Source organism: Ictalurus punctatus, chromosome 3 (genome assembly GCF_001660625.3).
Source record: "Ictalurus punctatus breed USDA103 chromosome 3, Coco_2.0, whole genome shotgun sequence".
Taxonomy (NCBI): domain Eukaryota; kingdom Metazoa; phylum Chordata; class Actinopteri; order Siluriformes; family Ictaluridae; genus Ictalurus; species Ictalurus punctatus.
Genome location: NC_030418.2, coordinates 11374250 through 11398158, shown reverse-complemented (window position 1 = coordinate 11398158; position 23909 = coordinate 11374250). Strand labels below are relative to the sequence as shown.

General features: G+C 38.5%; 3 protein-coding genes across 7 annotated transcripts in view; 1 reads left to right on the top strand and 2 right to left on the bottom strand.

Annotated features, from left to right (window-relative positions):
• Positions 1-5398: 5398 nt before the first annotated feature.
• LOC108263043 (2'-deoxynucleoside 5'-phosphate N-hydrolase 1) lies at positions 5399-11253 on the bottom strand. Of its 3 annotated transcripts, none has more exons than XM_053679587.1 (5): positions 10885-11172; positions 9872-10264; positions 6933-7004; positions 6439-6549; positions 5399-6242 (listed from the first exon to the last, which is right to left on the bottom strand). In XM_053679587.1, exons 2-5 carry the CDS (start codon positions 9918-9920, stop codon positions 6115-6117), a joined length of 360 nt encoding a protein of 119 aa, XP_053535562.1. In that variant the 5' UTR covers positions 9921-10264; positions 10885-11172; the 3' UTR covers positions 5399-6114. The 3 variants fall into 3 exon arrangements, with proteins under 3 accessions (XP_053535562.1, XP_053535563.1, XP_017318942.1); XM_053679588.1 differs by having other exon boundaries at positions 9881-10264; XM_017463453.3 differs by lacking the exon at positions 9872-10264 and having other exon boundaries at positions 10885-11253.
• Positions 11254-11322: 69 nt separating this feature from the next.
• Positions 11323-15471, top strand: mea1 (male-enhanced antigen 1). The gene is made up of 4 exons (XM_017463458.3): positions 11323-11471; positions 11616-11917; positions 14543-14651; positions 14739-15471. Exons 2-4 carry the CDS (start codon positions 11636-11638, stop codon positions 14900-14902), a joined length of 555 nt encoding a protein of 184 aa, XP_017318947.1. The 5' UTR covers positions 11323-11471; positions 11616-11635; the 3' UTR covers positions 14903-15471.
• Positions 15472-16517: 1046 nt separating this feature from the next.
• ppp2r5d (protein phosphatase 2, regulatory subunit B', delta) overlaps positions 16518-23909 on the bottom strand; it is a 30420-nt gene continuing 23028 nt past the window's right edge. For 2 of the 3 annotated variants that reach the window (XM_017463449.3, XM_053679586.1), the window contains exons 7-19: positions 23650-23742; positions 23381-23511; positions 23148-23207; positions 22906-23014; positions 22521-22574; positions 22238-22408; positions 21717-21844; positions 21442-21543; positions 21114-21186; positions 20439-20486; positions 20161-20274; positions 17917-18016; positions 16518-17811 (exon numbers count right to left, since the gene is read on the bottom strand). In XM_017463449.3, the coding sequence (XP_017318938.1) occupies positions 17690-17811; positions 17917-18016; positions 20161-20274; positions 20439-20486; positions 21114-21186; positions 21442-21543; positions 21717-21844; positions 22238-22408; positions 22521-22574; positions 22906-23014; positions 23148-23207; positions 23381-23511; positions 23650-23742 (1305 nt within the window). In that variant the 3' untranslated portion in view covers positions 16518-17689. The remainder of the gene's footprint in view (positions 17812-17916; positions 18017-20160; positions 20275-20438; positions 20487-21113; positions 21187-21441; positions 21544-21716; positions 21845-22237; positions 22409-22520; positions 22575-22905; positions 23015-23147; positions 23208-23380; positions 23512-23649; positions 23743-23909) is intronic. The other variant, XM_017463451.3, reaches the window with a different exon arrangement.

Here is a 23909-nt window from a genome sequence, read left to right as displayed (position 1 = left end):
GATTAATATGTTTTCACCCTGATTTTCTGCACTTTTTTTCTTAGACGTGCTACACCTTCACCGTTACTGACAATCTGTAGTTTATCCTTTTGTGACCAAGTCAGTTCTGTTTGGCAATCCGCTGTGGGGAAAGTTTTTTTTTTTGCTACTAAAGCAAAGGTTTTATTCAAGGAGAAGTGAGAGATCATGGAAAACTGTTTACATGCTTCAGTATAGCTGATTTTCTGTGTACATCTGATTTTCTGGATCTCTTTCTCTTTAATCCACATTGGTCATTCTTTTGATGTGGCCATATATGCTCCTCCACAATTCTAGCACTTGGATGACTTCTGACAGCTTCCTTTATTATGACCCTCCTCGGCACAATTACAGCACAAAATCTTATTCTTAAAGTTGTTTGAGCCATGTCCATATTTTTGACAGTTAAAGCATCTCAAAGGGTTGGGAATAAATAGGTCCACAGGAACACTCATATATCCAATAGCGATTCTTTCTGGTGGGTGAGGTTTATTGAAGGTAATAATATTTCTGTCTTCTCTTTTGATTGTTATTCTCTTCACATGCATCACTCCTTGAGTTTTGAGTTAGATCAATCTCATCTTTTTATACATCATCTAATTTCTTAGGCACAGATCACTCCTTTGCAGTAATTAAGAGTGGGATGTGGAAGGACCATCATTTCAAAACCAGCCAATAAATTTGCATGAAGAAGATTCAGCTATTCCTGTAATGTCCTTATGAATGGCAAAAAGAGATCGGCATAGCCAATAATGTAGATTGAATAATTATGAATTTTGGCCAATCTTAAGTACTTACAGTAACATGGAAGCATATAAAGTAGATTCTCAGAAGTACAGTCTGTATCCGAATCTAAAAGCTGTTTCTTGGATGTATGTTTGGTAGCCATGCTTAAAAGTGTTTTGCTTCATAATCTCTACTCAGCACATACCTCGGAGTACAACAAGGGCTATGCACAGAGCTATGGACATCCAGCAGATTATGAACCAGGAATATAGGGATGGTATACTTGAGCAAAAAGAGCATAAAATGCTCAGTCCACTCAATTAAACCTTAGCCAGCGTCTTCTCAGAGTACCTGAATGATACTTGATGCTATTATATCTCATACTATTCCCAGGGCAAGCCTTGACCAGCCAACTGATTGGACTGGGCCTTTCCAACCTCCCGTCTAGATGAAGTAGGAAGCAAAGCACTGTGTTGAACAGATGGAAGGCTAAGGAGATGACCCTAGCACTACAAAAGGAAGGAGTGTGCCACTTTTCCTTTTACAAGCTGTCACAAAAAAAGTGGGTCTTGTGCCGTACCTGGGATTACAAGAAATTATTGATGCCATAAATGATTTGAAAAGTAATAGGTCTCCAGGAACGGCATTAACTGCTGAGTTTTATAATGCATTTAGAAAGAGTTCAGCTTTTTTTTTATTGAAATATATGTAGTGTCTTGAAAGAGCTTTGCTTCCTTCTACTCTGTGTCAAGCACTTATAACTCTAATTCCAAAACCAATTACCGTATTGAATAACGATTATAAAATAATTGCTCTGGTTTTGTTGAAAATTCTGAAATTTGTTTTGAGTAATCGAATTGATGAATATCGATCTTTCTTTCTACAAAAAATCTCCAATAATATAGGCTGAATGTTTTTTTAAAAAAAGGAATAAAAGGGGAAGAATGCTAAAATGAGTTTTTTCCAAACTGAAATTTCATTAATGAACATAAAGAATCATGTTTATATCACAGAAAGATTATGTTCAGAACAATAAACTGTTTTTAAAAATGCATTTTAAATGCTTTACCTTTATTTTATTTTCCCTTACTTGCCATTAGGAGGATCTCAAATCATGTGTTTGGTTTTTCTGTCTAATTCTATTAATGTTGTTCATAAAGCTAATAGAGATATACACTCACCAAGGACTTTATTAAGAAAACTATAGGCTACTACTATACACTGGGTAGGGCCTCCCTTTGCTCTCAAAACAGTCTCAATTCTTTATGGCATGGATTCCACAAGATGTTGGAATCCTTGGTTGCATTCTCAGCTATTTAATGCTGTGAATCTCCTGTTCTAATCACATCCCAAAGGTGTTCTGTTGAATTCAGATCTGGTGACTGGGAAGGCCACTGAAGAACACTGAACTCACTGTCATGTTCATGAAACCAGTTTGAGACAACTTTGCTTTGTGACATGGTGCATCATCATGCTGGAAGTAGCCATTGGGTTGGATCCATGGATTCATGCAGTTGGTGCCAAATTCTGACCCAACCATCTGTGTGCCTCATCAGAAATTCACCTGACCAGGCTAAATTTTTCCATTCTTCAACTGTCCAGTGTTGATGAGCCTATGCTCACTGCTGATTCAGCTTTCTGTTCTTGGCTGACAAATGTGGAACCAGACATGGTCTTCTGCTGTTGTAGCCCATCTGCCTCAAGGTTCGACGTGTTGTGCCTTCTGAGCTGCTTTTCTGCTCAACACAATTGTATCTAAGTTACTTTAGCCTTTCTGTCAGCTCAAACTCGAGCCATTCTCTATTGACTTCTCATCAACAAGGCATTTCCATCTGCAGAACTGACGCTCACTGGATGTTTTTTCTTTGTTGCACCATTCTGAGTAAACATTAGAGACTGTTGTGCATAAAAATCCCAGGAGATCAGCAGTTATAGAATACTCAAATTAACCTATCTGGCACCAACAATCCATGGTCAGTATCACTGAGAGCACATTTTCCCCATGTTTTATGTAAACTTTACCCAAAGCTGTTGGCCCATATCTGTGTAATTTCATGCACTGCACTGCTGCCACATGATTGGCTGACTAGATAAGTGCATGAATGAGTAGTATAGAAAATATTTATGAAGTGTAATCAATATGTGTAACTAACATTTGTATATGTTAATAAAGTACAATCAATATGTATAACCAACATTTAGAATTATTACTTGAGCATTAATCAATATTAGTTAACAAGCATAATCTATATGTATAGTCAATATTTAGAAGCATAATCTAAATGCATAGAACACTTCTTGATCAAGTTATATTCTAAGTGTGTATTGAGTTAGATGAATTCTGTGTTTTAATGTACAATAATTGTTTTGTTTTTTTTTGCACCTTTCTGCACAGCAATAAATTGGCATTAGATATTCGCTGAAAACTGCTTTTGTAAGTAAATGACCTTGAGGCCGGATACCAATTAACGAGTTAGGACAGGGCCTCAGGAAGGGAGGTAGATATCAGCTAGGTCAACAGATAGAAATAGACAGAAGTGCATTGAGACATAAGAAGGGAGTGTTGGTCAGAGAGAAACAAAAAACAAAGACTCTGTCTGAGTGAAAAAAAAAAAAAGAAACCTTGTCCTCATAAAAACTTTTCAAGAAAAACAATCAACTGAGCATGCTCCACAAATTTAAGATAACATATAGATATGAATAATTAATTGTGCCGAAGAAGATTGGTCTGTTTTTAGTGAGAAAAGGTAAAACTCTACCTAAGATGAGTATGCTGTGGAGAAAAGTATAAAAAAGGACTGTGTGTTTGCATAATTTAGACTTTCTGCAGACTGTCTCACTTTATTGTTTCAATGCAGTTTAATTAATTTCTGACATGTCCAAACCCTCTGTCTCTGAAGTTTTTTGAGTTAGGCTGGAAAGACTGTTTGCCAAGACAGATGTTCCTAATAAAGTGCTCAGTGAGTGTATATATATTGGGTTGTGGCAGTGGGGGCAGCTGTGGATAGAGAAGAGGCACGATAATTCTTACCTGTTTCTTATTACCACCAGACTACATATTTGTGTCTCTTTGTGCTTTCATAACCAGCAATAGAGAAAGTGTGATATAGCTGGTGGAGCTCCTGAGACACGCATACACACGCTGCGGGGCGTGAACTTGAACTTGAACCCGACGGAGCGAAAACTGTGAGTCCAGGAATGACTCATTTTGTGCCGTTGGCCTGTTTTTGTTGAGTTTTTTGAAAGTGTGCTGAAAAGTATGGCCCAAGTAAACGTGAGCCCAGAGCTTGGTTAAAATTCCGTTCTCTTGTCCCTCCCCTCGTATCCCCTGGTTCCAGCTCCCTGGAACACAGATGCCACACAGACTCAGAAATCTCCTTTGTTCATACCATGATACACTTCCACAGACGTGTATTGTGAAGATCAGTCTTTGATAGATCCCTGTTCTTTAAATAAAACAGGGAGCTCACTCACACCTAATTGCCATCTCATTAACTGAAAACACCTGACTCTTAATTTCATCTTGAAATTAACTGCTAAACCTAGAGCTTGACATACCTTTGCCACTCACAGATATGTAATATTGGATCATTTTCCTCAATAAGTAAATGGCCAAGTATAATTTTTTTTGTCTCATTTGTTTAATTGGGTTCTCTTTGTCTACTTTTTTCTATGTTTTACGTCATATTTATGCAGAAATACAGACAGTTCTAAAGGGTTCACAAACTTTCAAGAAGCACTGTATGAATTATATGATTCCCTCTCGATCTATTTCCTGTAAGCCCAGTATACAAAAATATTTCTAACATTGCAGGCAATGGTCTTGGGTACTCAATGATCTGGGGACTGCTGCAAAATTGAAACACAATGCAGCAAAAGGCTAATTACTCCTTACAGTAGACATTGCAAAGCTGTAATTGATAACAGAAGCTTTGCAACAAAGTACTAATAATGTTACTGGTTAAAGTCACAGATCACCAACCCCACCCCCTGTATCTGTGTGATATTACGCTGCCACCGCATGATTGGCTGATTGGATAACTGCATAAATTTTCAGGTGCACATATGTGGATAGTGAGTATATGAGCACATTCAAAGTTGGTTAGATGAATAAATTGTTTCAATAAGAGCCACATTCCACCACTTAAATTAGCATATTAAGTTTAACTGAACCATTCCCCTGCCAGTGATTATCTAGCATTTACTCAAGAAATATTAAAGAAATAAATATGGGGCAGCTGTGGCTCAGTTGGTAGAGCAGGTTGTCCACTAATCATACGGTTGGCGGTTCAATTCCCGGCCCACATGACTCCACATGCCGAAGTGTCCTTTGCCAAGACACTGAACCCCAAGTTGCTCCTGATGGCAAGTTAGCTACTAGTGGCAGCTCTGCTACCACTGGTGTGTGTGTGAATGAGACACAGTGTAAAGCACTTTGGATAAAAGCACTATTTAAGTGTTCCATTTACATAATATTACAATCCACTGACACAAGGTTGGTTTCAAACTCAGATACTTTTGCATTCATTGAATTTAGCAGACTAAACACTTAAGCACTGCCATAGAAATTCAGCAACCAAATGTGAGTCTGTAAACTGTGTATTATAAGTAACATCAGATGCTGTGAGATAAGAACAAAAATTAGATGCAAGAATGTGGAAAAAGAATAAACAGTAACACTTTAATACAATAGAAAATATCACAATGTTTTTATGCTTGTGGAATCTTGTTTTAAATATTTAAATTTGAGAGACACACATATTTAAAAAACAAATACATGTACATCATGTGTCAGTAATTTATATAAAAATTAAGCGTCTCTGTTAAACTGAAAATCACTACTTACAAAAAGTGTTCTATCCAGAGCTGGATAATGAAATTACTCATTACATTATGAATGATCTGCACTATATGGCCAAAAGTATGTGGACACCTGATCATCAAACCCATATGTGGTTCGTCCCCAAACTATTGCCACAAAGTTGAAAGCACACAGTTATACAGGATGTCTTTTTATGCTGTAGCATTAGCATTACCATTCCCCTTCACTTGTGAAGAAATCGAGTGGCCTGCACAGAGCCCTGGCCTGGGATGAATTGGAATGCCAATAGTCTACCAGGCCTACTCGTACAACATCAGTGCCCGCACTCACTAATGACCTCGTAGCTAAATGGACAAATCCTAAGAGCCACGTTCCAAAATCTAGTGGAAAGCCTTCCCAGAAGAGTGGACACTGTTATAGAAGCAAAGTGAGGACCAGCTCCATATTAATGGCCATGGTTTTGGAAAGAGATGTTCAACAAGAACATCTACTTGTCATTGGTCAGGTGTTCACATACATTTCGCCATATAGTGTATTTTTAATGCACATTAGTTCTTGGTGAGTTCACCAAAATAATTCTCCAGGATGCCTTCAACTTCCTCTTCCACATAATCCCGTACCTGGAAAATAGAGCTGCCCAACTTGCCCTCAGCGCGCTGTATCATGGCAGACAGCACTAAAGAACCGAGAATAATATTAAGCAGAAGACATTAAATAAACAGATTTTTTCACAGAATTCTACACTGACGTGTTTAAATGTTGGTCTATGATAAGAAGGTCAAGAGACAAAAGCAGGGGGAAACATGGCATTAATACATCTACTGAGCAAATATTTATGTAGTATGCTGAGACTTAAAGAGCAATCAGATTACCTTTCCCTGATGAGGGCCGGAAAAGGCAGAGAATCTTCTTTTTCATGGCCATGGCTTGACCGATTTCATAACCCACACCAAAAGATGGTTGGGTTACTTCAGCAACTACGACTGGGAATGTAAACAAAAAAAGTTATTACATCTGATAAAATTCAAAGCCATCTCCTATCATAGTGGCATTTAAAAAAAAAAAAAAAGCTAAACACAGAGTCATGATACTCTACACACAGAAACCCAACAGTGTCCTGACTAATTTTCTAACATACTCGTGGCGATAAAATAATTCATTTGTTTTTACTGATTGAAAATGTCAGATAAGTCATTTTCATACTGCTGGCGGAATGGAATGCGAGTGTACGGTGAGAAAGGGTAAAAATGATATGATAAATAACTACTGGTTAAGGCAGTTATTTAAGTAAAGAAAGAGGAAAACATCATTATATGTTCCTTAGTCATCAGTGAGCCTAATATTCCCTAATCAAAACCTGGCTCACCATCAGACTGAGCCAGCCACTCCATATCACGGTCATAAATCGCCTCGTCTCCTCCCGGTAGAGCATCCTCACCTGAAACAGGAGGAAATCAAGTTTATTCACTAAAACAAGAGTTCAACCAAGTTTTGCACTCCGGCTGAAAGAGTAATGTTGTTAAGGAGAAAGGGACACTTATAGCTTATGTGAGCATAATGGAGATTATATTTAAATAATCAAACAATAGCCTCAAACCATGTCATGTCTACAGCTGCAACAACTAATTGATAAAATTGATAATAATCGATTATGAAAATCATTGTCAATGAATCTCATTATCGATTAGTTGGTCTGTGTGTGGTACATTTACTCATTACGTTACTTCTGTTCTGAAAACATGCTTCAGAGAGTAAATACTGAAGTTGTGTCCCAAATTACGTACTATACACTTACACTATGCACTACCGTCTAGTGCAGTGTTTCCACGGACCCCTAGTGGTCAGTGGTGTAGTTGCAGGGGGTCCGTAAGTTTTAAAAATGTTTAAATAATATTATAGATTTTGTTGCTAAATGTATAAAAATATATTCAAATGAGATGTTTTAAAATTAATCAGTTTGGTTATTCACATCCATTCACAAACATCATGTTAGCTGAGCTGATGATCGTTCATTGATTATTTATTTTTAATTTATTTACAAATGAAATGATAATTTGCAGAAACCTATGAGTGGTAGATAAGTTCAAGTGTCGCATTGATGGATAAAATAAACAAAGGATAATTAAATTAAATGTCACACCAACAATAAAATGCAGTTATTTATGTATTACTTTTTATAGATGCAAAAAAAAAAAAAAAAGCACGGAATTAAACTACAGTCCTAAATTAATAATATATATTCTGGTGTGTGTGTGTGTGTGTGTGTGTGTGTGTGTGTGTGTGTCTATTGGGTTCTTTTCTGTTTTGGACAAACAGTTGTGTAAAGTTTTAGTCTTAAGTTTATATTTGTAACACTCAGTTTGTGGATTTTATTTTAAATAAATGAAAAAATGGTACTGGGAGCTCGCCCCGCCCCATCCGATTAATTGAAAAAATAATCGGCCAACTAATCGATTATGAAAATAATCATTAGTAGAGGCCCTAGTCATGTCAATTCAGTTAATTCAGTTCATATCAAACATACCAGCTGATGTAATTTTTGAAACTGATAAAATCATTAGTAGTATACCAAATAATGTATTTGCTACTAACAAACAAGCTACAGCTTCCTTTAATTTCTAGGAACATTATGGATATCATGAGAAATAATAATAATAATAATAATAATAATAATAAAGGCTTTAACCTTAGCGTTAAAGCACTTTTCACTTCACACACCAATGACAGCAGAGCTGCCATGCAAGGTGCTAGCCTGCCATTGGGAGCAACTTGGGATTCAGTGTCTTGCCCAAGGACACTTTGGCATGTGGAGACATGTGGGCTTCGAACCGCCAACCCTATGATTAGTGCACAACCTGCTCTGTCACCTGAGCCACAGCCGCACATATATATATATATATACATATATATATATATATATATATATATATATATATATATATATATATATATAAAAATATATATATATAAAAATATATATATAAATAAATAAATAAGTGCACCCACTCACACACATATACACATATACATACATACATACATACATACATACATACATACATACGCATAAATAAAGAAACAATAGAAACAGAAACAAGTTCTCTAAGGTGATCGAATCGAATGGCTTAAGTTTCAGCTGTAAGACATGCAATCAATCCTTCATTCATTCATTTTCAGTAAGCACTTTATCCTGGTCAACCTGGGCCAAGACGGGTATACACCATGCATGTAGAAAAGCTACTGTTAATTCCACAGTGACTTTTCATATATGCTCAAAAAAATTGGCACTCAAACGACACAAAATGAGGAGCAATAACAGAACTGATCTCCAGACTGATTTTCTCAAAATGGCACATCCTTTGAATGTTTATCCTAAATAAAGGTCTGTTCTGTCTGAGTTTCCCCTCAGCATGTCTACAGCATTATCCATCACAAGCTCACAGCTCGCCTGATCTGCTTGATGCAAAAACTGAATGTAAACAAACAACTTATGCAGAAAATATGGTGGCTCAATCCCACAATGCAATGCAAAACCACTTCAATTCCTTCAATGGGTTTATTCTGTTCTTAAATGGAGCTGTTTAGGTAGCCTCATAACTCTTATTATTCCTGAGCCAGAAGATGTACTGATGTAGGTATGTGTGTACTGATGTAAGCACGTGTGTACTGATGTAGGCATGCAGTCAGCACAATACTAAACTGGATAGACGCTTCCATAACATGTTAGCTGAATTACACAGCATCGACTGGCATAAAGTTGGTGTGACGTTGGACGTTCAATATTCACAGATATGCGCAAATTAAGGGACTGTCTCTAAAGTAACATACGACATTGGTATACATGATTCTAACTTCAATAGCATTTGAAGGGAATGGCTTACAGTCCCACAACCAACTGTAAAGTATTCATGAAGGTGTCAGCTGTAACGCACACATTTTAGATTTTTTATATTTACTAAAATAAACTATGAAATCATATGTAAATTTGATATGAATTTCACTACCGAATGGGATCATATACAAAATATACAATAATTTAAAGCTTACTAGCATTTGAAGGGAATGACTTACAGTCACAAAACCAACTGTACAGTATTCATGCAGGTGTTAGCTATAATGCACACCTTTTAGATTTTTGTTATTTAACCCTACAATGCATGACTCAAACCTACACAAACTGACATTTTTGGTAACTGAGCGGAATTTTTGAAAACTGTACATAGGGAACTATGTACAGTTTAATTTATTTATGTACTTGTTTCGACAAATTGTGGATGGGAGCCAAACATATTCAACATTATTTACAGCATTTACTGTCAACTTTTTGAGCCGTGTTGAACTGCTTCTCTGACATGGAAAGGCGCGTCACATGGAACCACCTGCAGCGGTGACATTCAATCTGAAAAAATATAATAATATAAAATTGCTCAGTAATCAATTAGTTTCTCACTCACTCTCTCTCTTCTCACTCACTCACTCACTCACTCTTCTCACTCACTCACTGTCACTCTCTCTTCTCACTCACACTCTCTCTCTCCTCACTCTCTCTTCTCACTCCCTCACTCTCACTCTCTCTTCTCACTCACTCACTCACTCACTCACACACACTCTCTCTCTCTCTCCACACATTTCCCTATACAGTTTTCAAAAATGTCGTTTGAGTCGGCAGGGCAGTTATCTGATGGTCAGCTGACAGACCTAAAATGCAGAAAACAAATAAACATCTTTGAAATATTAAAACATTCGTGTATTGTCAGTACTTTTAATTCTTTCATTAATAGGACATTTTTGTGTGAAGAAAACTATTAATTCCAATATGGGTCATTTTAAGCCCCTTTACACATTCGTGTAGGTTTTCTGGTTCATGTATTGTAGGGTTAAAGATAATAAAATCTAAAATGTGTGCTTTATACCCAACACCTAGATGAACACTTTACAGTTGGTTGTGTGACTGTTGGTTGTGTTTAACAATGTCGTATGTAACTTTAGAGACGGTCCCTTAATTTGCGCATATCTGCGAATATTGAACGTCCAACGTCACACAAACTTTATTCCAGTACAGCTTCATAGCTCCAGTGCAAAACTGAAGACGCTTGGCTTGGTTTATCGTGTACATTTAGGTTAAGGAGGAAACTAGAGGGAAACTATCCAAGTTACTGATTTTAACTGACTGAATGAGACTGCTGATGGATTTGTGTCTACTCCTATGACTCATGATTATAACCAGTGTACGATGCACCACAATTGGCTATGAACAAATAGTGAAAGCTTCTAGGTCCTTGCAGTGTAACAGTTAACCTTCAGGAAGCTGTGTTTACCTTTCTCAGATACATCATCGTGGCTCAATACTTGTCCATAGGTCTGCAATTTCTTTACAATTTTTTGATAAATCTTCACATCCTGTCTTCCTCCCCTGGTACTGCCACAAAAATATATATTCATCGCGTGAAGTTTTAACAAAAAGGGCAGCAAATGACCGACTTTTAATGAAAATGTAGCGCTTTCTGTACAGATGCAGCTCTTCCCACACAAGTCTTTCAGGTTTGTTGATGAGCGCCCCCTGGTGGCAATTAACGCCATCGCGCCACGTTACAAAGTATAAACAGCTGTTTGCTGGAATCCTTTCAGTACAAAATATGTGTAAACAGTAATATCGATATATCAAACTGCATGGTGATGATTAAAATCTCTGAACGGAGCGTTCATTGTTATTTTTTTTCGGTCGGCGTAACGAATAGGCGTCATGTTTACGTAATTCTTACGCATTTCCGCTTCCGTGCGGAAGAAAATTCTACATTTTAAGCTTCAACTTGGTCCTTAAGTGTTTGTTTATAGCTATAAATTAAATATCTACGAGAGTAAAAATAGGCGACACGAGTGTCGACTGTGCACACCGTTGATACAGGTATAAAATCATATAAATCAGGCGGTTATCTTGTATTTCGATGCTGTTTCACTACATTAGGTGATTGGAGTTGTACTCTTGCTGTTCTCCATAGCAGCTGGTTTAAGTGTGCTGTGTTTCTTCATAATTGTTTACCGGCCGCAGAGACCGCTTTGAACCCGTGGATGGAAGTGGAGAGGACCCGGGGGATGGGTCCAGAAAGAGTGTTGCCGAGCTCGGAGGAGGAGCTGGGACAGGAGCGAGTGTCGGAGCCCGCAGCTGATGAGTGGAGCGGTGAGGACGGCGAGGAGGAGGACGGAGCCCCGGGGGAGGAAGAGGAGGACAGCGCGGGTTATTATTATCAACCACTGAACCAGGAGCCTGATGGAGTTCCCAACACACCGCTGGAGCAAAACGACGAGGCAACACATGCCGATCAACTGCAGGAGGTGCAGGAGAGAATAGAGGTAACCTACAGCTAACCGTGTCTAACATGCTTAATCAACTTGTTTTTTTAAACTTGTACTTAGATTCATATTCATGTCATTTATGCTTAACACTAGTTAGATGTTCTACTAGGGCTGAGTATTGCGACCAATCTGATGATTAGATTCTTATTTATATGGTTTCGATTCAATTTCGATTAGTTATCAGTATATCATTTAAAATGTTTTGCAGACATGGAATCCATGTTTTAATATAAATGCTGGTAACTGAAACCCTCCTACTTACCTATATTACTGAAATACACATTTACTTTCACAATGAGACCCACTCAATTGTTTCATTACTGTTTACTTTTACTTTTGAGTAACAAACATTGTAACAAGAAATCATAAATATGTGCATGCAATGCACACAAGGTAAGAACAAACTGTGCACTGCACAATACTGTAGAAAAAGAAAAACATTGTAAATGTGCAACAGTGAAATTCATTAACAACTTAAAACATGTTTAAGAAATAAAACCGTTTTCAAAATTCAAAACATGAAAGATGGCGACATCTTCAGGACGAAGGGCAAACTACAGATAATATTCACATCGTCTCAGGTAAAGCACGCGCGTGGAGAATCTATATTTTTTACCCAGCCCTATGTTCTAATCATTATTTTGAGGAATTGTCCACGTTATTGATTCAACCTCCTCCTTTTAAAATAGCATGCCTCAGAAAGGCATTATAACATATAAATGTTATCCTTATTATTATGCATCTTTTAAACTAAAAGTTTGTAAGTGCCCTGCTGAAAGAAAAAACAGTAGAAACCATCACAGAAATTTTAATTTCCACTACAAATACCATTACAAACCATCAGCTAACCATTAAAACTATTACCATTGCCTTTATTGGTATCATCATACTGAACGTCGGTGCCCCCCAGGGCTGTGTGCCCACTCCACTGCTGTTTACCCTGCTGACCCATGACTGTGCTGCTAAGTTCAGTTCTAATCACATCATCAAGTTTGTTGATGACACTGCAGTTGTGGGCCTCATCAGCAACAATGAGTCAGTTTACAGGGAGGAGGTTAACCAGCTCACACAATGGTGTAGAGACAACAATCTATCTTTTAATGTTGATAAGAATAAAGAGATGATTGTCGACTTCATGAGGACGCAAGTGGACCACTCACCACTGCACGTCAATGGTTCAACTGTGTAGAGAGTCAAAAGCTCCAGGTTTCTTGGAAAGTCATGTGCTTCAGTCGAAGCACATGACTGAGATCCTCTCCTGGATTCTTAACACCACCTGCACGAAAGCCCTGCAGCACGTACGCTTCCTGTGCAGGCTAAAGAGAGCCAAACCCAACCCCCCCCAGGATCCTCATCTCCAGCTGTCTCACTGTGTGGTACGGGAACTGCACAGCGTCCAACTGCAAGACCCTACAGCGAATTGTGAGGACAGCTGAAAAGATTATCGGAGACTCTACCCACCACCGACACCTCGTTCAACAACCACTGCATCCGCAATGCCACCGGTATTGCGGACGGCCCCCTCACCCTTTTCATGAACTATTCACCCTCCTGGCATCTGCCAGAAGGTACAGGAGCATCCATGTTACCACCAGAATACTCCACAACAGTTTCTTCCCTGAGTCCGTCAGATTATTCAACACCCTGCTGCCTCCCAACACTCACCTTTTGGTTAACCAAACACCTAACCCAGTATGACTCAGTTCCACAGCACATGCTCTAACCCAGTATGCCTCGATACCACAGCACATGCTCTAACCCAGTATGACTCAGTTCCACAGCACATGCTCTAACCCAGTATGACTCGGTACCACAGCACATGCTCTAACCCAGTATGACTCGGTACCACTGCACATGCTCTAACCCAGTATGACTCGGTACCACTGCACATGCTCTAACCCAGTATGACTCGGTACCACTGCACATGCTCTAACCCAGTATGACTCAGTACTACTGCACATTACATAGCTGCATCAGTCATTTTATGCGATGGAACTCGTTTTTACTGTCAGTATTGTTGGTATATGGTGCTGCTAAATTACACAATAGCTTACAGTTTAAAGTCCATGTTCTGTGTATTTACTGGCCTGTGTATTTATTGTTTTGTACTGTGTATTTGTATTGCATTCTTCTTACACTGTTGTATTTGCACTTTGTGTAGTCTTGTGTACTGTTCTGTGTTGCACCATGGTCCTGAAGAAACATTTTGTTCCAATGTATGCAGGCTATATAGAGGAATGACAATAAAAACCCACTAGACATAACATTCCACAAATAGAAGGCAACAGATTACCAGTAGAGACCCACAGGGACCATTATAGTTTCCATTAAAACCAATACAGTTCCCATTACAACCATTACAAATTCTATAAAGGTTTCTATTTTTTTTAGCAGGTTGAATAAAAGAGGAAGAAAGCTAAAATGATTATTTTTCCAAACTGAAATCTCAGTAATGAACAAGAATAATTTATATCACAGTGAGATTATGTTCAGGTGAGTTTGAACTAAAGTAATCAATTGTATCAATATAATTCATATATAGAGTGGGTATATAATAATAATAATAATAATAATGTTATAGCTGTTATACAGTATGTATTGACAGCAGTCATGTTCACACAGGCCATGGGCTTGTTCCTGCCTCAGCCACCAGCTCCAGACAGTGATGAGGAGGAGGATCCTGAAGGAGCTGCTGCACATCAGAGCCACGCCTCCATTCCTATGGATCCCGGTAACACACTCAGATAAACTCAACTTTTCAGTTTACCCAGTTGAACGGTTCAGTGTTTGCTAATATTTGTTTTGATATTGTTTACAGATCACGTCGAGCTTGTGAAAAGGACCATGGCAGCAGTGAACTTGCCGTCCCTGGGGATCCCTGCCTGGGCTCGTGAGATTTCAGATGATCAGTGGAAAGACATGGTGCAGAAGACTCTCCAGTCTCGGCAGAGCTCAGCAGGCCTCTTACTGCAACACAAATGAAATGACCACACGCCTTTATCACTTTCTCCTTGCAGCTCATGTTCGCATCCCTAATAAAACATCAAAAGAGCCTGTAAGATCATGTGACTGAAGTGACAAAGAACAGTTGTTTATTATATATTGTATTTGCTTGAAATGAATGCACCTGATACCATGATGCACAGAATACTCTAACATTTTTGCAGGGTTTAACGTATTTTAGGGTACTTATTGTGTCTCCTAAACACCCCCTCCTTAATTTCTGCAACTCAGTTTTAATATTTTGACATATTTAACTGCACTGTAATCTAGACCGCTTAGTCTTTATATAATCTTTTTTCCTTTCAGTATCAACCAGTTGTTTATTTCCATATTATAAGACAAGAGTGTCTCCTAATAACAATATTCATAGGCTTAATTTGCTTAAAATCTTCTGCTTATTGATGCATATGTGTCCTAAACATTCAGAAATGTATTTGTCTTTCATTTTTAACTTTATTTTTGTTCTGTACATACATGAACATCTGTACAAAATATGACTTTCATAGTATGTAATGCTCTGCCTAATTAAAGTACAACATATGTACATATGACCTGGAAAGCAGCTTAAGATTAGTGTTAGAGTTGGGAAAGGGGGATGGGGAGAGAAAGAGGGGGGCAAGGGTGGAGAGACCCATCCTTTGTTAAATTTCTTCTAGAGCATGTTTTAACTGCCAGACAACAATCACATGTCCAGTTTACCGCTAGTGCCAGCTTAGATTCAGGATTTTTGGTATAAAATTAAACTAATGTTCCCTTGAAGTGAACTGAAGCCTCGACGTTATCCGTGCTAGATTATTTTGCCAAATATATTTGCACAGCTTTTTCCATCCATCAGCAAACATTAAAGCAGTATTTCTCAGATAATAGATTATTTCATGTGCTGTAGCAGGTAAACGTAGTGTAGCCAAGCATGAACAAGTGCTTCACTGGCAGCCTGTTCAAAGAGTAAATATTCTCTTGGAATGATCAGATCGAGTGAGAATTCACTCTGCAATAGATGAGAGGGTACTACTGTTCAACAGGTGAAGGCAAATGAAGGGAAACATGATCTCTGTGAGAAGTGAAAAGAAAAATCTTCAGGGGATTTGATAAGCAAGGCTGCAAATTTAAGCAATATACATTACAATATACAATTATTTGAGTAATAACCGCAGCCTGTACGTTACCCATATACCCACCGCTTGGAAAGTTATACAAGCATCTCTTGTCTGCTTTACAGTCATAAAAAGGACTGAATGATATTCAACCAGACCTTTCGAGTGTATATCCGCCACCCCTCTTTGTCTTCTATCCAAAAATATTGATTAGGCTTGTAAGAAATGCATAACCTATTAACGTAAAGTTCTATGACAAGAGGTGGAGGTGAGCGAAAAGATGTTCCTACACTTACATTAAACTAACCTTTCCCACTTGACAAAGCAGTTGAAATATGGGAGTTATTTTTTAACGTCAAGCTATATAATCCTAAGACAAATAAGATGTTAAGGTGGCTAGGCTATGAGATAAAAATAGCTGTTTAAAGGGAATCGTTAGGATTTCTTGATAATCAATAATAATAATAACAAACAAAAAACATTACATATATGTAACCACATCATGGAACAATGTGTAATGAGTGATTGGTAACTTGTAGACACATTATTTGAGGTACAGAACATTGAGATACAGCATTGATCTGTAGAATGATAACAAAATACGGAATGGTCTGCTGGTGTTTTAAGAGGTCAGCGCTTTCATTCAGCACCTTGCAGTGTTGTGTTCGCAGTTCACCAGTAAGGCAGGAAACAGATTAAACATTAAATCCTGTGTTGACACTCAGCGTAAATAAAAATCATAGCGATTCTACTGCACAGCAAGGCTTTCGGTTCATACATTTCAGACTGCCACTAGCACGTGGACCAAGAAACCTCTCTGATTCCTTTAGGTCAGTCGCTGAACTGATGACAAAAGCTTGAACTTATGACATCTAAGGAGGAAGCATGATGCCTTGTCTTGAGGTATTTGTCATGTACTTTTACACAATTAGATTTTACTTTGAACTTATTGCATGAGGACACCAAGTATTATCAACAGCTAGGTTTCTGCAAGAAACAAACAGCTCTACAGATCCTGTGGTATATTTTGATAGTAAGTTTACATTCATATGCATCACACTGTCCCACAAGAGCAAGGCAACATGATCCAGAATTAAAGACCTACACGCCCTAGTCCCTAAACCTGGCTCAAGCAAATGCGCTCTCAGTGTCACTAATTGGTTGCTTATTATCTTTTAACAACACAGTCAGTTGCCTAAATGAATATGGCTGTACAGGGCCAGTGGAAAAGAAAACAAAAAAAAAAAAAAACAAGCAGGGCAAAAGAGGTAAAGACAGTTAAATTTGGAAAAATTGTGACAAAATATAGAACATTAAAAAAACAATATATCACAATAAAGAGGAAACCTTGTTTTGCAAAATAAACTGTAGTAGTACAATTCAAATAGTGTTTTGCATGATTGTTTTTTTTTGTGATTTGGTGTTGCCATTGAAATGAGGGAGGGAGATGGAGAGGGAGAGAGAATGGCAGTTCTTCATGATTGTGTGCTGGCCAGGATTTTGCAGAAAGGCCTCTCCAAGAGGAAATGAAGAAGGAAAGAGGCAGAGACAAAAGGAGGAAAGGAGGGAGGGAGTATACAGCAGGTGACATTTCTGGACAAATACAAGTGGGACAGTCTAGGCGTGGTGCAGGTGACTGGTTGTGGTGTTCCTCAGTCAGAGGGCTTCCTGATTAGCAGTCAGGTACTCTTCTGCCCGCTTGTGGGACTCCAGAGCCTTTATAGTGTACACATCTTGTGGCAGCTCTGACTTCCGTCGCATCAGCACCTTGTCCTTCTTTATATCTTTCATTCCCTAAAAGGAATTAGACATTTGTTGAACTTTGTGCACAAAATCTAACTTCAGCTGCTACAATCTCCTCTCCTCCCTGTACTTATCTGTGGTCCACCTCCACACTACCTGTATCCATCTCCTCCTCTTCCCCACCTGCTGCCTTCACCGACTCCTCACCCTCAACCATCCTCTCCTCTCCAGCTCCACACCATCTACTCTGCTCTACCTGCATCCAATCAGTGTAGTTAATTGCAGATGTGTCTGTACTGTAGTAATCAGTGGCATGCATGTGCTTTGTCTCTATGAACATTTCAAGCGATTCAGGTTTCATTATTTGTGTGCATGTGCTGCCAATGAATCACCCAATTTTATTGTTCACACAACAACTCAAAATTTAGGACTTTTTCTACACGAAGTTCATAAACGAGGGCCCTGGTAACCAGCTATGACAAACTTCCATCTCTGTGACATCTACAAACATGTTTGGGAGTAGTAATCAATTTGGTGCATGTATATAAGAACAAGGAATAGCATGCAATAGACCATGCTGTTACATGAATATAATCCACGCTGGGGTAAAAAGCGGATGACTGTCAGAGGATTAAGGTAGATTCCTTTTATATAATGGCATGGTCCATTGTATGTTATTCCTCTTATTCCAGAAAGATTTGCCAATGATTACAATTTTTAATTACTAACCTACACTACACTTTAACTGTTTATAGTTACACTTAATGGTCTGGAATGGCCACTTTGCTCCTCTTATCACTTATTTTCTCTCTCGACGTTAATAAGGCGCAAAAAACAAACAAAAAAACAAAACAAAAAACGGAAAGCATAAACTCTGCTCTCCTGAATACTCTCCCTTGTCAGGAAACTGACCATTAAAAAGCGCTGACAGACCTCAAACATAACTGCGCCACATCAACGATTATACAGTCTCTTAAAAAAATAATTGAAAAAATCATTCATTATTAGCCATTCGATTATGTAGAGCATCTGCCATACAATTCTCTGTGTACGAGCTGTTATGAGAAACAATAACATATTACAAATGGAGCATTAAAACAAACCCATCATTTATGTTACAGCCAAAACTCCTGTCAGTCATGCTGCTATAAAAAAAATAAAATAATAAAAACATGTAATGCATACCTTCTAATCTGAGAATTCAACTGCACTGTGTTATAATTATTTTTATATGTTAGGGTACCAAAGAAGGGGTTTATTAATATTACACTTACTGAGCACTTTATTAGGAACACTGTACTAATACTAAAAGGATAGGACCTCCCCTTTTTTCAAAACAGCCTCATTTATTCATGGCATTGGATTCCACAAAGTCTTGGACACATTCCTCTGAGATTGCTCCATGTTGACATGACTGCATCACTCAGTTCCTGCAGATTTTTCAGGTGCACTTTCATGCTGTGAATCTCCCGTTCTACCACATCATAAAGGTGTTCCGTTGGATTCAAATCCAGTGGCTGAGAAGCCCACTGAAGAACACTGAACTCACAGTCATGTTCATGAAACCAGTTTGAGACTTGAAACTTTTGATTTGTGACATGGTGCATTATAATGCTGGAAGTAGGCATTAGAAGACGGGTAAATTGTGGCCAGGAAGGGATGCACACAGTCAGCAACAATACTCAAACAGGTTGTGGCATTCAAGCGATGATTGATTTGTATTAACAGGCCCAAAGTGTGCCAAGAAAACATTCCCCACACCATTACTCAGCTTTCTGTTCTTGGCTGACAGAAGAGGAACTCTACATGGTGTTCTGCTGTCGTAGCCCATCTGCCTCACAGTTTGATGTGTTGTGCATTCTGAGATACTTTTCTGCTCAACACAATTATACAGAGTGGTTATCAGAGTTACTGTAGCCTTTCTGGTTGTAGCTCAAACCAGTCTGGCCATTCTCCATTGACCTCTCTTTTCAACGTGCGATTCCGTCTGCAGACTTGCTGTTCACTGGATGTTTTTTCTTCATTGCACCATTATGTGTGTGAAAATCCCAGGAGATCAGCAGTTATAGAAATACTCAAACCAGCCCGTCTGGCACCAACAATCATGCCACAGTCAAAATCACAAAGATTTTCCCCATTCTGATGGTTGATGTGAACATTACCCATAGCTGCTGGAATGTATTTGCATGATTTTATGCACTGCAGTCACATGACTAGCTGAACAGATAATTGCATGAATGAGCGAGTAGGTGTACAGGTGTTCCCAATAAAGTGCTGAGTGAATGTATCTCAATGAAGTTAGGTTAAATTTCAGTATTTTCATTCGAATGGCAGAATCATAAAAAATGTGAACCTTCTGCTAGGCAGTGAGATGGCTGATGATAAATACTGTAGCAATACCTGTGTGGCCTCAGATTCCACAGTCTTCTTCAGCAGCTGGATGTCCTCAGCAGTGGGAGTCTCTGTCTCCATGGAATAGTGTGGCATCCCTTGGTTTTCATTATACATTATATACTGTTCATGTACAGACAGAGACAAAACCACTTGCAAGTAAGGTCATGTGGGCACATATTTGTAACAACCAAACTGAACAGAATGTTTAAAAATGTGCTCAGGAGCACAATGCCGCAGAAATAATTAAACTGCATTCAAGTTTACTGAAAAGAGGAATGACTGACCGCATCCGGAGGCAGACCATGTCGGAAACTCGGATGGATCTTTGTAATCTGACAAAATAGAAAGATTATGGCTTCACACAGAACAAACTTTATAAAACCATAATTAAGCTGTATGATTCTTTGTAAAGGTCTGTCCTCAGAAGAAGTCCAAGGCACTGGAGTGAGGCCCTGTGATAATTAGATTTGCCCTGGAAAACTGAAAAAGACCCCAAGACCTCATTCACCCCAGCACACTCTGACTTCAGTTACAATTTTCTTCAAAACATTTACCACAGAGATATACCCAATCTTATCCACAAAAGAACAGCTTGGCTGCAGGTTTTCCTTTCAACTAAGCAGGAGCTTCAACTGTGTTAATCAACTGATCTTGGACTTCAATTGACTATTAGGTGTGGCTCCTGCTTGTACGGAATGGAAATCTGTAGCTGCACTGACGCTTTGCTGAGAAGATTGGACACTGTTAATTTACAGTACAAAAAAAAACAAAAAAAACAACCACTTGAAGTCCCTGAATTAAGACAGTACTGACTTCAGAGGTTCAATGCCTCGTTAATTCAACAATAAGATAAACATGTCAGCATAGATGTGGTTTCACAGATCATTCCTTTATTTTTTATATAAATGAGTTTCTTTGATTTTCTGTCCAAGCGATACAGCAAGGCTCACAATCTCTACCTGTGGATTTTGTTTAGCAAGCTGTTCAATCTTGTGCCAGATCTCTTCCCTCTCCTTAAGTTTGTACTTCTCCCTGGGGAGAGGGAAAACAGAACAGTTTACTGTGTGATTTGTATCAGAACTGCAGAGACAACATAAAAGGTCTCTTTGGGCATTGTTAAACACTTGGATAACAAATGCTACATACAGTATACACTGTGCAACGGGGGGAGGGGGGGGGACTGTTGCTTAACATGTGTAGAGCCATCATGCAGAGACTATGTATTTCTCTTTGCCTCTTCACATTCTAGTGTATGTTTCCCTTTGTCTAGTTCTCTTCACTCCTTACTTTTGCTTCTCGGCTTTGTACTGCTGGGTGCAATCATCAAACAGCTTCTGGTTCATCTCCATAAAGAGCTTCAGAGCATTGTAAATAAGCCCATGGATTGTCCTGTAGCAAAAAGAGGACCATCATTACAATTGGACAATAAAAAGCACTGCCAATATAGGAAAAGCCATTCATAAGTATCAGCATGCAGGGGTTTTTATTCTGCACACACAATGAGATGATCAATCCTGTGTACATGAGCAGTGATCACAGTGCAATCCATGCAGGTTCCTTACTTGTTCCAGTGACTTTTGGAGTTCTTATAAAGAGCAGGGAACATGATGGGGAGGATTTTGGCAGCATTGTCACTGATCAGACTCATGATATATTCATTGTTCCAGTAATACAGTGCCCGCTCAGCAACCTGAAGCATAAAGGGCAAATTTAGTTCAGAAATATGGGAATAACAAAAGTTTAGTTTAGTTGGGCTAGCCACCAGAATGCAGCACAGCTAGAAACAATGTTTGATTCAAGGCTTTCCTTTCATAAATGGTGATCTACCCTAACGGGCAGACAAGAAAGCAGTAGCTTTCCGACTGGGCACGCCAAAGTAGATCAACATCCAAATTTTAAACAATAGGGAGTCAGTCGCTGTTCCTGGACAGCAAAACTTTGAATAATGTAGCAAGGCACAGGATGTGAAATATGGCTACAAAACTGGTATACTCATAATATAAACAAAATCTGACAAAATAACAGTTCAACCACAGAAAACTGAACAAGCATATTTGCACCTGGCACCTAGGTGTTTGCTTACCTGAAAGTGGGGACTTGATACACACTTGGCTAGCTGTCTAAACAGAGGCTCCATAACTTTTACAAACTCTGAAGGCTCAATAACATCCAGGATTTCCTCCAACTCATTCAGGAACATCACCTCCTTAGGACTATGGGTCTTGGGCCAGAACTTCAAGAGACCCATTATAACCTGGAGTATGAAGAAAAAACAAACAAACAAACAAAAAAAACTAAAATGTACACTTCCATTAAAACAAAATGCAATTCAAAATGATTCGAGCTGTAAAGGCTGTAGTACTGACCGGTTCAGTGAGACTGCTGTCTTTTTCCAAAAACTGAACAACACAGTATGCCAGCTGCAGGAAAAGAAAAAAAGACCTCTTAACCCTCTATCACAAACACTAAATGTGGCCAACACCACTGAACCTTCATTAAGGCTCTGAGCAACTTGTGCAGTCCACGTTTGTGTTTCTGCTCTAAGACTGATGAGCTGATGAACAGAAACTTAAAATTAATTAGTCAATCACAAAGCGCATCAGTGTTATAGGGGAAAAAAATAATAAAATCACTGTATCTGAAAACTCTAGTCCTTAAGAAGCACTGCATTAGATTAATTTTGCAATAGGTCAGTAGAGCATATTTTGCATCGAATATAAGCCTAAAAAGTGGACATTAATAGAAAAATACCTGCGGGTGATAGACACTGAGTGACTTGACCTTGTGCAGTGGGAGGAGCACTCGAATCAGGAACATTTTGTGCTCCTCTTTCAATGGCAGGGCAAAACCATTAATTATACTGGGGGAAGAAAAAAAAAAACCCCACATGTTCTGGTCATATGATGTACCAGGTGTATTAAATACAATACAGAGCAGAATGACCCTTAGGTCTGATTTATCACTGAAACATCTCTAATGCATGCGCTACTCACCTTCCTAGAATTTCCAAGAGTTCTGCAATGCCGTTGTGATGCTCTGTTTCATATATAAACCTGCAACGAGATCACTCACCAAATGAGCGAAAATCTCTACACTACAGTCGATGCAACAATTAACAATAAGGTGTTTTAAAGTATTTAATTAAAGTGTTTAAATTGTAAAAAGCATTTTTTAAAAATCTACCAAAATATCCAAATCCCCAAAACACGAAAGGGGAAAAACTCACCTATAGAATATGTTGTTGATTTGTCGACGGATGTACGCTCTAAGTCCCAGAAACTTGCCATAAATCCTGTGGAGAATTGTTTTCAAGAAGTCCCGCTCTCTGGGGTCTTCGCTGTCAAACAGCTCCAGGAGCTGCACAAAGCATTTGCATGTTTGTTATGGTACAACTTAAAGTAAAAATAAAACTACAGCTAAAACTATTACATGATTTTGTACATGATTTTAAAAACCTAGAAGCTCATTCGACTTTGTTAACAAATAGATACTTACAGACAATACAAACTTTTGGTCAATGTATTTTTTGGCGATATTAGGCTGGAAATCGGGTGACTCCAAGAACCGTAAAAAGAATTCATACACCAGCTAAATGAGAAAAGAAACAGTAGAAGACAAAATCAGTCAGATATATACTCAAATCTGTGTTTCCTGATTAAATGTCATCACTGGAATACAGAGCTCTGCAGAGACACACGGAGTTCATCTTGCCTGTCTTGTGTCACATATTACTGGCTAACTGCTTGGTCACAATG